General features: G+C 32.5%; 1 protein-coding gene across 1 annotated transcript; it reads right to left on the reverse strand.

Annotated features, from left to right (window-relative positions):
* Nucleotides 1-2,079: 2,079 nt before the first annotated feature.
* Nucleotides 2,080-3,854, reverse strand: LOC107866282 (E3 ubiquitin-protein ligase PRT6). Its single transcript, XM_047410263.1, has 2 exons — nt 3,490-3,854; nt 2,080-2,247 (listed from the first exon to the last, which is right to left on the reverse strand). Exons 1-2 carry the CDS (start codon nt 3,796-3,798, stop codon nt 2,242-2,244), a joined length of 315 nt encoding a protein of 104 aa, XP_047266219.1. The 5' UTR covers nt 3,799-3,854; the 3' UTR covers nt 2,080-2,241.
* Between the last annotated feature and the right edge of the window lie 10,632 nt (nt 3,855-14,486).

Consider the following 14,486-nt stretch of genomic DNA (forward strand, 5'->3'; position numbering starts at 1 on the left):
ATAGAATGATATCACCAAAAATATAGACATGGTCCTCGAACCATGAGGACTCACCACTGAGGAAACATAGTTGAGGCACTCGAATATCACTAACGCGACTGTGACTGAGCACCTGAACCTACATTACGAGAAAATATAGCCCATAGGAAAATATATGGGTCAGCACTTTGGAATGCACTGAGTATGTGGGGGTGCATGCAACAATGCAAATATCATCATCAATTTCATAAAAATATGCATATGTACAATGATGGCTCACTTGGCTTGAGTTAGATTGAAACATACTTTTTATGATCTCATAGTAAATAAATCATATGATAAAAACCTTATAAATCATCACAAATAACTCAACTCTTTAACTCAAGACTCGAAGTGACTCGGTAATTCAAGAAACTCAACTCTTATGGACATGGGAGGTTCTTATAACCGACATAAACCATGTGAGCTACATGGAGTCTAATATTTTGCCCTCCTAAGGAGAGAACCCCATTTTGGCGGGAGCGTCATACTCTTGCCAAGGAGTACAGCCTAAATTTAGTGACCACAATCTCATACTCGACCTCTGGCCCACAATTATCAATATCAATTCTATAGTGGCACGTAGTTTCAGAGAAAATATCATATTTCCCACTTGGTGTTAAATACTACTCCTAGACACAAGCTCAGAACGTGTTAGAAAATCCACCACACACATCACAAGGGTCTATCATGAAGACCAAATCAAATCTCTTTCTTATTTATCAAACCATAATCAATTTGCGGATTCCTAACTAGACTCAAATCAAATCAATCTTTCTCAATATCAAAATGTATCAATTCATTAAATCATGACAACATCAATAACTTTGAGGAAATATCAAGACTTATTGTAACAACTCAATCTCATGAATCAATATACTCAATAATCCAGTTTGTCATAAGGAAGCTTAAAGCTTGACACATATCTTGAAAGCACTTGAAATATCAACTCATGGTAGAAATATGAAATTCACAATGTTAAATATCAAGTTATAACTTGGGAATAGCTAAATAATCATGTATAACAAAGCTTGAACAATTTATATTCTCATAATCTCATGATGAAGTAATTTGGGTATAAACCCACTTGCAAAATAATATAAATCCATGATAGAAATCAAAGCTTTGGGCATAAGAATGAAAGAATTCCTCTTGTTCAAAACCCCACATAACTTAATCTTTGAAATTGGATGAATTTCACCTAGTAGAAGTAGCACCTGATTGTGCAGTCTCCCCATAACATTTTCCTAGTACCCTCTATAAAACAATCGAAAGTAATCGATGTAATGGAATGTGAATAGATATATCCTGCAAACTAACTTCATATACTATACAAGGCCAATCAGATAAACTCAGCAACCGCAGAGAACTCAGCAACCGCAGAGCTTCTAATTCAAATGCATTATCTCCTTCTAGCATGTTGTCATCATGACCACCAACGCAAGCTGCTTCTTGGCCCGAACCTTGGCCAGAATCCAAGGTAGTACTACCATTCAGGGAAGGATAAGAACATTTTTCATTATATCCTTCAGCAGAAGTCGAGTCTAATGTCATTTGGAGGACTCTTAAGGCTTAAACATTTCTCTGCCTCTTCTAATCTTTGAAAGTGTTCTTTTCAACGCAGAGAATTTATTGCCAGGACTGAAAACATTTTTTCGGACTTAAATATGTGAAGGAGAGGACCCGAAGTGTTATCGGCTATCAACCAATTTTCAATAGCCCTCAGACACTCGAATGTTAAACATAGAACAAATGATGATACCGGAAAACTAACATATTTTAATTCAGGAACCCAGGATGTATGTTCTAATGGACTCCTCCAAGCCACACTACATACAGAACTTTCCTGTGATAGCCTTCCAACTTTTGCATGTCTTTAGCTATCTTGGTCTTCAAAATCTTCTGTTAGTGTGTTGAAGAAAGCATCATCAACATCTTCTGTACTACTCATAGAGAAAGCACCACCAACCAAAAGAGAGTGAATATTCACAACAGAATGACCCAAAACAACAGTCAAATGCATATTCTCGTTCTCTTTTTCTACATGAATGCCAGTTTCACTTTATTGTGGGTTCATTCCTTGCACGAAAGCCAATTGTTTCATCCATGTTCTCAATATATCTCGTCGATCATGAGTCACATATCTCGGTACAAGAGAATGACTCATGACAAATCGAATATCTTCAACCACATGGAGAGTTGTTTCATACAAATCTGCCCATTTCAGACCTGAAAAACCAAGAAATTTCAGCAAACCAATGACTGGCAATTCAGATATATGATAATACCACTAACAATAAAAGTGAAAGTCAGACAAGACCAGTTATGTTGCATCTAGATTTTAATGCGGAATCACCCGCTCTTGGCCAAGTAAAATTTGCCCATGTCAAAGGAAGATCAATAAGACACTTGTTATCAATAAACTCCAAGAATTCCTATATCGCCCTAGAGATCACCCCACAGTCTATCCGCTCCACAGGAAACCTTTTAGTGTTAAAATCTCCTCCTAACACTCAAGGGACCTCCCACCCTACCATAATAGTGAACATCTTTTCCCAAAAACTTTCGTTACTTCCCTCACCAACACTCTGTGAATCATGCCTTTAACACACAACAGATTTGCAAAGTTGCTGGGTTAGAAGGGGAGAAAGTAAAAGACAAAAGAGATGGTGGAGGATTATAGCATCTTGCATCTGGTGGACAGTATGAAAGGAGAAATGTCTTTGTATGCTTTGAAAACAGATTCAATTCCATTTAAAAAAGTTGAATGGAATGGTACTATATTTTTTTTGGGTGCAAACAACAGTGTATAAAGGATATAGATCAACTTGCAGATTCTTTAGGAACTTTGTAACTTTTGGGAGGTTGCCAGCATATAAGGATAACGATGAGAAATACGAGTACTTCATTTTTAGCTTTTACATTTGACATAATTAGTACCCTTAATCTATCAATGCATAGGAAAAGTTGGAGTAGTTATGTGAAGATATTAGAAAAAGTCTTCAACAAATATACAAAATGTTGTAGAAGAATCATATGCTATTTAGTAAAATAAGCTACAGGGCAGCCCAGTGCACTAAGATCCCATTATGTGAAGGCCCAGGAAAAAACCAGACCTTATTGGATATACTGTGTGCATCCTTGTGTTGCGTTTTTGCAAGAGGATCTTCCACAGCCTGCAGCATAACCTTCTGGTCAAACAACAACAATTCTTACTATTGCACTGAGGCCCCTGTCTTAGTACATAAGCTACAAAGAGATTTTAGACATATCTAAACATAGAGGGGAAAAGGGCTAAAAGAACAAACTATTACAACTTAACAACTATATAAATAAGATACTTACCAGGAAAAAAACAAGTACATAGATAAGCTAATATCAGAACACATTTCGCACAACAATATAATACTCCTTGGTTAATATAAATATCCAGATGATGCTTATCGATAAATCAAAGGCATACAACATTACCTGCAATTTACCATCTTCTCCAGCGTAAGACACAAATATGTCCTGTAAACATCCCAACAGCATGGGCAGAAGATTCATTTCCTTCACAAGACACAGGGTCAAAGTAGGCACCATAAATATCTGCACCGAGAATGTTGATAGAAGTGGATATTTGTTTAAAACTATATCATTACCTTCCCTTACTGCCTCATTCACAACAGTTGGGTAATAGCTCAGAAATACTTTTGCAAATTCATATTTAAATTGAGGTTCAGCCAACAATTTCAACAACAATTCATGACTCATCTTAACATTTTCTTCAGAGATCATGAACTTCTCTGCCCGCACAAGAAATTAATAACACATTTAAAATCTAGAAAAAATAAAACAACAAACTACGGAAGAAATACGAAAAATAGAAGAAACTAAAAATAGTAGAATTGCTGAATTAGAAAAAGAATTACAAATGTTAAAGGAACTGTATGAACAAAGACAAAAAGAAAAAGAAGAAAAAGATAGAAAACAGAAATTACTAAATGAGATAAATCAATTTAAGGAAAAATTAGAAATAAAAAACGAAGAATTAGAAATAAATAATATAGATATTGAAGAGACAGATAATTATGAATCCGAAGATAGTGAAACATATACAGAAATATTAACGAATATGAAAAATTTAGAAATCAATGAAAAAGAAATTAATGAGGAAAATTTAGAAGATACCCAAGAAATAAATACTCTTGATAAAAAAGAAAATGAAAATATAATACCTAAAACAACAGAAATAAGAAAACCCATATATTATAAGAATAAGTTTAAAAAATATAATGAATATATAAATGGATACCAAAACAAATAGTGAATAAAAATTATAACTTTTTAGATCTAGACTGTGTAATAGATACAGAAAAAACAATACAATTATGGATAGGATATATGACAAAACAATTATTAGATAATAATATAAATATAACAGATGCACCGGAATATATAGAAAAAACACTAATAGGATCAGTAAAACTATGGTTTGCAAATCTAACCGAAAATAGCAAAAAAGTATTAAGAACTAATAAACCTATAGAAGGAACATCATCAACAACAACTAAACTAACACCTATAGAATTATTAAAAAAATATGAAACAGCTATAAAAGATGAATTTGGTAGTACGACAACAATCGAAGAAGAACAAAATGAAGAAAAAGATACAAATAGAAATTTAATGTTAAAATTAGCAATATGTAATATGTGTTATATAGATGAATATACTTGCGCATTTAAAGAATATTATTACAAAGGAGCATATAGTATAGAAGAAAGTAAAGAAATAAGAAAGTTATATTTTAATAAATTACCCGAGCCATTTAGTTCGAAAATAATAAAAAGTTGGGAAGAAGCAAAAATAGTAGATACGTTAGGAGCAAGAATAAAATATTTACAACAATGGTATAGAAACTTATGTGAAAAATATAGAGAAGAATTAAAAATGGAAAAAACATTAATAAGAAATTTAGCTTGTTGCAAAAATAAAATAGCACCCCAATTTGGATGCGAAGAAAGATATTATAAGAAAAGAAAAAGACATAAAAAATACAAGAAATATAAAAAATCAAAATATAAATATAAGAAACCAAGAAAAAGATATTATGTAAAAAATTATAAACATAAAAGACCATATAGAAAAAAGAAATCTATAAAAGAATGTACTTGTTATAATTGTGGAAAGTTAGGACATCTAGCTAGAGATTGTAAATTACCTAAAAATCCAAAAAATAAACAAATATCAGAAATAAAAATAGAAAATACCGAATATATGCAGATAGATTACATAGATTATGAATTAGAAAGTGAAGATAGTATATATGAAATTTCAGAAAACGAAACAGATAATGAAACAGATAGCGAAATAGATGAATCAAATGACTGAAGAAGATATAAAAATAATAACAAAGGAAGAATATTTAAATGATGAAGGAACGGAACAAAAGATAATATTTGACAGTAATATATTTGATGAAATAAAAGGAAAAGAATTAGATTTAAGTGTAGAAAAAATATTTAAAATACCAACAATAAAAAATATTTTTACTAGGAAAAAGGATGAATATTATGTAGTATGTCAAAAAGAACATGTAATAGACTGCAGATATGCAAAAGGAAAAGCTAGTATACCACTAGTAACAAAAAGAATAATTAATAAAGAAATAAATGATATAAAAAGTAAAGGAGATCCAATAAAATATGTACACCTTGGAGGTACAGAGATATTAATAAAAGCATGTTTTAGAGAAGGAATAGATACACCAATAGAATTATATTTAGCAGACGATAGAATTATAAAACCTATAGAAAAAAGCATAATAACTGCCGTAAAAGGAAATCTAATATACCAAAAATTTAAATTTATAATAAGTGCAAATTATTCAGTAGCAGTAACAGATAGGAATATAGATAAATCATTAGTATTATATTGGAAAATATCAGGAATAGAGTTAACCCCAGGAAGTAAAATATTTACAGCAAGATGTAAAAATCTATATGTATTAACAACAAAACATAAAATAACAGGAAAAAATAAGATTAACAAAATACAAATAGAAAGCCCATTCGAACAAATAGTAAAAACAATAGATTATAATGATTATACCTATAGAGACATAGATACAGAAGAAAATTTAGAAATAGTAAATGATAGAATAAGTACAACGAAAAGAATAGCTAATGAAAAACCAGAATCATCAAGCTCATCAAAAAGAACAAGTTATGAAACAAATTCAATAAGTAATTTAAACCAATATTACATAACGGGAAAAATAAATGACAAAGAATATTTAATACTTTTGAATACAGGACAAGAAGAAAATCATATAGCAAAATATCTAGTAAAAAAATGAAGAAATAAAAACTGACAATGATATATGCCCAGATCTACCAAGAAGTTTAATAAATAATAAAAATATAGCAGAAAAAGAAATAATATTAGGAGTTAGAAAAATAAAAATAGAATTTGAAGTAAAAGAAGAAATGCAAAAAGCAGATATAATATTAGGAATAAAATGGTTAGAACAAATAAAACCATATAATATAGAACATACACAATTAACCTTAACATATAACCAAGAAAAGTTATTCTTAAAAAGAGCCTTAACATGAAATGAAGATACATGTATTAATGAAGATAGTAGTAGAAGGATATTACAGTAGATATTATACGCCTATGATAGATACAGGAGCAGAAGCTAATTTATGTAGATATAATTGCTTACCAGAAAGTAAATGGGATAAACTAAAAACACCAATAATAGTTAAAGGATTTAATAATGAAGGAAGCTTAATTACTTATAAAGCTAGGAATGTAAAAATGCAAGTATGGGATAAGATATTAACAATAGAAGAAATTTATAATTATGAATTAACATCAAAAGATATACTTTTAGGAATGCCATTTTTAGATAAATTATACCCACATATAATAACCAAAACAGACTGGTGGTTTACAACACCATGCAAACAAAAAGTAAGAGCAAAAAGAGTTAATAATAAAATAAGAAAGAAAACTGATTGGATAAAAGGAAGTGAAAAAATTACACAAAAGTTAGAAAATATAAATAATACTGAAGATACAGTAGAACTAGTAGTATTTTCGATAAATAAAACAGAAATAACTATATTTTCAATAAATAAAATAGAAATAATTCAGAAAAAATTAGAAAAATTATATAGTGAAGATCCATTAAAAGGATGGGAAAAACACAAAACTACTATAAAAATAGAATTAATAGATAAAAATAGCATAATAACACAAAAACCATTAACCTATAATTTTGATGATTTAAAAGAATTTAAAATGCACATAGATGAATTATTGGAAAAACAATATATACAAAAAAGTAATAGTAAACATAATAGTCCAGCATTTATAGTAAATAAACATAGTGAACAAAAAAGAGGAAAAAGTAGAATGGTTATTGATTATAGAAATTTAAATGCAAAAACTATAACATATAATTATCCGATACCAAATAAGATATTAAAAATAAGACAAATCCAAGGATATAATTATTTTAGCAAATTTGACTGTAAATCAGGATTTTACCACCTAAAGCTAGAAGAAGAATCTAAAGAATTAACCGCATTTACGGTACCACAAGGATTTTATGAATGGAATGTGTTACCATTTGGATATAAAAATGCACCAGGTAGATATCAACATTTTATGGATAGTTATTTTAAACAATTATCTAATTGTATAGTATACATAGATGATATATTATTATATACAAAAACCAAAGAAGAACATTTAAAATTATTAGAACAATTCACAGATATAATAGAAAAATCAGGAATAAGTCTAAGCAAAAAGAAAGCTGAAATTATGAAAAACCAGATAGAATTTTTAGGAATACAGATAGATAAAAGTGGAGTAAAAATGCAGCAACACATAGTACAAAAAATAATAAATTCTAAAGAAGAATTAGATACAAAAAAGAAATTACAATCAGTTTTAGGATTAGTAAACCAAGTAAGAGAATATATTCCAAAATTAGCAGAATTTCAACTGAGACAGTACCTCTTTATGATAAAGGTTATTTAAAATTGCAGTTCTACTAGAGCAGAAGCTCATGTAAAAGTAGTTACAATATTTAACATTTGAAAAAAATTAAGGGGGAAGATGAGAAATTCTTCTCAGCTTCTACAAAAGCTATAAGGAATCTTGTGCACAAACAAATTTGAAAGATATACTAAGGCCAAGTTAAAGAGCATATGTATGTATTATGCCTCAAATAAGCAGAAGCATCACTACATATCATACTTTTTGTTCAGCATGAATCATCATGTCACCAAACTACAATAGCTAACAGAATTCATAAATTAAAAAAAGAGAAAGGAGAATGACAAGGTAACATTGACAGTAGTATTGGTAGGTGTCACCATCTTTAAGAGGGCTCTCTCTTTCCAAGCTTACCTAGTAATGAAGAGAGAGAAGAGAGGGAGATTTATACTACTATAGGACTCCACTGCCAGTGTGTATATATATGTGCCGGCGATATTGAAAATAGATTAGTAAAAATACTACAACTACTGTTGTTTAGCTTTAATTAAATAAACTACTTAATTAGTGAACGCCTAATTAAGTTTATTAAATTATAGTACCAATTAGTCTCTAACTCCAATTCATATTAACAAGAACAAAGATATTTATAACAAGACTGTGATACAAATCTCCCAAATGCACATAAAATTTTGCAACAGGTTAAACAAATATATGGACAAAAGCATCCCTTAATGATTCAAAAGTACATAAGTTTCCTGATCAGAAGGAGTGAAAGAAGACACAATAACAAAGATAATGAAGAAGACACAGCAACTAAAAAGACCAAAACTTTCAGTATATAACTGCGTACTGACCTATGTGACTCTGTTTGTTTCTAATCCAGAATGGATTCTCAATCAAATGTCGAACAAAAGGAATTCTAAATAATGGAAAACACTACATTTTACAACATAATTTAACATTGTTTGGCATGTAAATTGCCAAATAAGACTTCAATTTCTCGTTATCTCCTTATACGTAAGCATAGTAAATGTAAATTGAAGAAAAGAAGCATATTCGAGAATTTCACATGAAGTTAGTTCACATCAATCAATGCGATTGCTTTTTCCGCCCCACCCCATTTAGAGACTGCCCAGCCATGCCCCGTATAACAGTAAACTTGCTCCACTCCGCACCCGTTCCACCCCATTACTATTACTAGTAGCTAGACGATAGAGAGACGATAATTGACCATCCACAAATTGATAAATTTCATAGTAAATTATTGAGTTGTACAAATTAAAAAGAAAATGATAGATTCTAAATAGGAATAGGAACTCGAACAACCAAGCAATTGATTGGAAGACGAAGAATACCTGAAATCGAGTCTAGAAGATACAAATTGAAACTAATTAGGGCAGAGCTAAAAACACCAAGTGAGCTGAAATTATAGAATTTTGATGAATAACATGTTGATGAATAGATCGATTAAGGTTGGACGGTTTGCAACCAGCGTGTGTTTGGAGAACTTGCGCGTAATTAACACACACCAGTTGCAGAAATTAAAGTTTTCATGAATGTTATTGTCGATGAATATCGATTAGGGCCGCAGGTTGCAACCAGCTGCATGTGTTTTGGAGAAAAACTTACGCGGATTTTCTTTTCTTTTTTTTTTTAAGAATTTTACTTACGTTTTGCCGCACAAATTTTGATTAAAATAAAAATAATTAATTTATTTTAATGATTGGCAGATATCTAGGCGCTTAATTATAATTTGGGACTATTTGCGACTAGTTACTAAGTTTTTTAGGACCATATTTAGTTCCTTCCCTATAAAATTAGAGATGAGATTAAGAGCACTCACCTCTAAATATTGATCTTAAGTAAAGTTTTTTCTTGCAGTGCATTGTGGGTGACTTGGAAACTTGCTAAACATCTATTATCATGATTTTCACTCGGATTATGGTAAGATTTTATCACTTTATTTATGAATTTCTTAGCTTTTTTACCCAAAAACCTAAATTAACCTAGGGCTTGATTTTAGCCCGAAATTAGTTTTGTTTTCACCCATTTCTTGAGGGTTATGGTTCCTTGATTATGTATGAGCTTGATGTCATATTGGGTTAACCTCGAAAATACGTTTTCCGAACGTGGGATCCGCTTGGGATTTTTTGTGTCGTTTTTGGACTCGAAGCATAATGGTGCAATATGGGTATTGTTAGACTCGTAATGATGAGTAAATTACTATTTAGATAACGTGTATGCATTTTAGGCTAGTGGAATAAAGATGACCTTTTGGTGAATGGTGGAAGGTTTTGCGATTTGACGTTGAGGTAAGCTTCTGTCTACTATTCTCCGTAGATAATGTGTGATATATATTGCGTATGAATGCAAATGTTAGGTTCGATTATGCATAGAACGACTCATTATTGAATGTTGAAGTTTGGGAATTTGATGAGGGTTTTGATAGTATGTTGAAATTTGGAATACCACTCTTAGAATCCTTTTTCCTTCTCAATAGTTTGAGCTAAATTGTAGCGTGGTTATGATATAATGCTATGTTCAGGATGTGGTTTTAGCATTTGGATCATGACTAGTATCTAAATTATGTTGGGCTAGGGTGGTGACCTTGGAACCCTAATTTGGGTAGAGTTGACTTAAATGCCCTTGTTTCTTGACAAAGTTTCTCTCTTAGGATTGGTTATGGCTTACTTGATATCAAGAAATGTAACTAGATACCTTAGCCTAGTTTAGACATAGGTTGCCTAAATATGAAAATTGAGGATTAGAAATGGGATTGTCCGAGCCACATAGGCCAAGACGTATGGACTTTGTTGAGGATGTTAAGCATAGTTGAGACTAGTAAACCTTAGTATAAGGTTACTTCATGACTTGGTAAATTGTGATAATGTTCCCCGAATTGTGACTTATGAGTTATGACTATATTGTTCCTTATAGAATTGATAATGGGCCTTTAGAGATACTATTCCCTCTTAGATGTTATATTGGGCCAATAGAGATGATATTCCTCTTAGTTATGATTATATGGCCTGTAGAGATGATTTTCCTCTTAGTTATGATTGTTGGGCCTATAAAGATAAGTTTCCTCTTAGTTATGATTATTTGGTCTATAGAGATGATTTTCCTCTTAGTTATGATTGTTGGGCTGATAGAGATGGTATTGCCCTTAGTTATGATTATTTGGGCCTATATAGATGATATTTCTCTTAGTTATGATTATTTGGACCTATAAAGATGATTTTCCTCTTAGTTATGATTGTTGGGCATATAGAGATAACTTTTCTCTCAGTTATGATTGTTGGGCCTATGGAGATGATTTTCCTGATAGTTACGATTGTTGGGCCAATAGAGTAATATTCTTCTTAGGTATATTAATTGGCCTAGAGAGGTGATATTCTTCATAGTCATTGTAACGCCCCGAGTCTGGTACCCTGGAGCTATACGGTGCTCATAATCCTGAAGGACCACAAGCTAACCCATGACTGGTACCTGCTGCAATAACTGAGTAACGACAATGTATAATGCGGGATAATGGGCTAAAATTCCATAAGGTTTAAATCTGTAATACTGATGAAAAGAATATAATAAAGTCTGATAAAACATCAGAATCTGAAATACTGAATACTGTCTGAATATTTAGTTTGAAAAGTCTCTATACTGATCTATCTGAATAAGGAGTTGATGGGATAATCCCCTAACTAACTCCATCTACTAAAATGTTGAATCTAATGAGATAATGAAATAAAAGAATATCTCCGAATGATGAGGACTCACTGCTAGTCTACTGCTACTGGCTGAATGTCTAAACCACAAAAAATGCTCTAGGGCCGGTACATTTGAACCTATGGTATAAAACACCATAGAGTAAAAGAAAAGTATGCGTCAGTACGTATGAATTTACTGGTATGCAAAGTGAGGCAAGGCTGAACGGAAGGGTTCATATGCATGCACTGACTGAATAACATGAACATGACTGGGTGAGAATACATGCATGAATACGTAGTTGTAACTGAAGTCATAAGGATTCTAAATACTGAGTTTACTATTAACATGGATTACTGATAACTGGTATAACTGATAACTAATATACTATTTGCTAAGCGACTGTGTCTGACAGTCCTATTTTTTATAGAACTAGCTAAGTTTCGTACTGAGCTGAGTGACTGTATCTGATAGTCCTAAAATCTGTAGAACTATCTGAGTTCTTTACTAAGGACTGAGACTGAAACTGTGGGAGGAAATCATCTAACCGACATGCCCCTTTTCTGAATAGATTTAGGGTCCAATTTGTAACCCCCAGTTGGAAGGGTATCAGTGTCGTGCCACGGGTAAAGACACTGAAGAGATATCCTCATCTAAAAGGTTCTCAAATGAAAACGGTGGGACCCTCAACTATTAAGTTAAGCCACAACAATACTAATACATCATGACTTCATAATTTAAGGGTTTCCAAATAAGAGAATCAAAATTCGACTTACATTCTATCACAAAAATCAAGAAATACATAAGGATTTCAACTTGGAACACATACCACAACATCAACATTATTACATTCAAACACGCAACATAGAACTTACAATTCATGATTTTAAAAGAAGTTTCTTGAACTCAAAGGGTGGAAGGGACTCTTGGATGAACACTTTACATACCTTATTGTTTGAATTTAGAAAGATTGATGGCGAAATCTCTTGAATTTGATTCTTGCCTAGGGTTTTGTTTTTGAGGATTTTATGAATAATGATGTATTATGCCTCTAAAAGGGCTAAATTTTGTGTTTTGGGGGCTAAAGGTCGAGGAAAAAAGACCCAAATACTCTCAAGAATGCGGTGTTATAATGAGCAAAAATTGGGCTACTGACGCGATATCCAATGTAGCGCATCGATGCCATCAACACAATATCCAACATTTTATGCCAAGATCGCATTGGATCACTGGAATGCCCGGGGAAAATATCAGCCAACGCGATAGGCGATACAGCACGTTAAGATTGCATTGGTACACTGTTTTGGATTCCAAACATGGTTTAAACGAGGTCTGAAAAATCCAAAACTTGTCCGAGAACACCCATTGACCTTCCTGATCGTGAATTAACTAAAATATAGACATTTAAAGGACATTAAGGTTGCGAAATGAGATTGCCAACTTTCGAAGGCTAAAAATAAACTAAGTCTAAAAATTTAGCTAGAATTTTCTAAGTCTGGGACCCCTTAACAAGCTTAAAGGACTGAATTAAGCTATGAAATTTTGTGGGGTTTTACAATATCTCCCCCTTGGGAACATTCGTCCTCGAATGAGACTGACTGAACTGAGAGTACTAGTAGGCTGAATCTACTTACTGGATATGAACATCTGGGACATCACTATAGGACTGATATTACTGATATACTGAATTATCACACTGAACATGCATATATGATATACGAGTACATAACTGATCTGGTTCATGAATACATAACTGGGAGTACTGATAAGCTGAGTTTCTTATACTGATTATACATATCTGATACATGAATACATGACTGAACTGACTCATGAACATATAACTGAATAAATAAAGGTAAATGATACCAAGTTTGTAATGGAAGTCTGAGCATGAAACTGAATAAAATTAAGGAAAACTATTACCTTGGGCTGAGTCTGGATTAGAGGAGAAGAGGTGAGGATACTTGGTCCGGATGTTTGCTTCTGCTTCCCAAGTAGCTCCCTCAACGAACTAATTCTGTCATACAATTTTGACTAGAGAGACTTCTTTGTTCCCCAATCTACGAGTCTGGTAGTCAAGGATTTCGACTAGGATCTCTTTGAAAGAGATGTTGTTCTGAATATCTAGGCCCTCTATAGGGACTACGACTACTAGGTCACCTATGCACTTCTTAAGCAAGGAGACATGGAACACTGGATGGACTGAAGATAAATTTGAAGGCAATTTGAGCTCGTAAGCTGCTTTGCCGAAGCGACTGAGAATTTTGAAGGGACCGACATATCGGGGACTGATCTTTCCATTCTTGTCGAACTTCTTTACTTCCTTCATATGAGAGATTTTCAAATACACATAATTGCTAATCTCAAACTCGAGATCCTTTCTGCGTACATCAACGTACGATTTCTGTCGGCTTTGAGCTGTCTTGAGCCTCTCTCTGATCAACTGAACTTTCTCTAAGGTATCAAATACCAAGTCAGGCCCTACCACTGTGACCTCACCCACTTCAAATCAACCAATGGGAGATCTATACCTTTTCTCATAAAGCATTTCACACGGAGCCATCTTAATGCTGGAATGATAGCTGTTGTTGTATGCAAACTCAATCAAAGGCAAGTGGTCATCCCAACTACCTTTAAAATCTATTGCACAAGATCACAACATATCCTCTAAAGTCTGAATGATCTTTTCTTCTTGACCATCTGTCTAAGGGTAAAAAGCTGTACTGAGGTGAACTCGGGTACCAAGACCATTTTGGAATGCT

This window comes from Capsicum annuum, chromosome 3 (genome assembly GCF_002878395.1).
Source record: "Capsicum annuum cultivar UCD-10X-F1 chromosome 3, UCD10Xv1.1, whole genome shotgun sequence".
Taxonomy (NCBI): domain Eukaryota; kingdom Viridiplantae; phylum Streptophyta; class Magnoliopsida; order Solanales; family Solanaceae; genus Capsicum; species Capsicum annuum.

What these genes read in the sequence shown, in the direction of transcription:
- LOC107866282 (XM_047410263.1), bottom strand. Translation starts at nt 3,798, where the DNA reads ATGATCTCTGAAGAAAATGTTAAGATGAGTCATGAATTGTTGTTGAAA.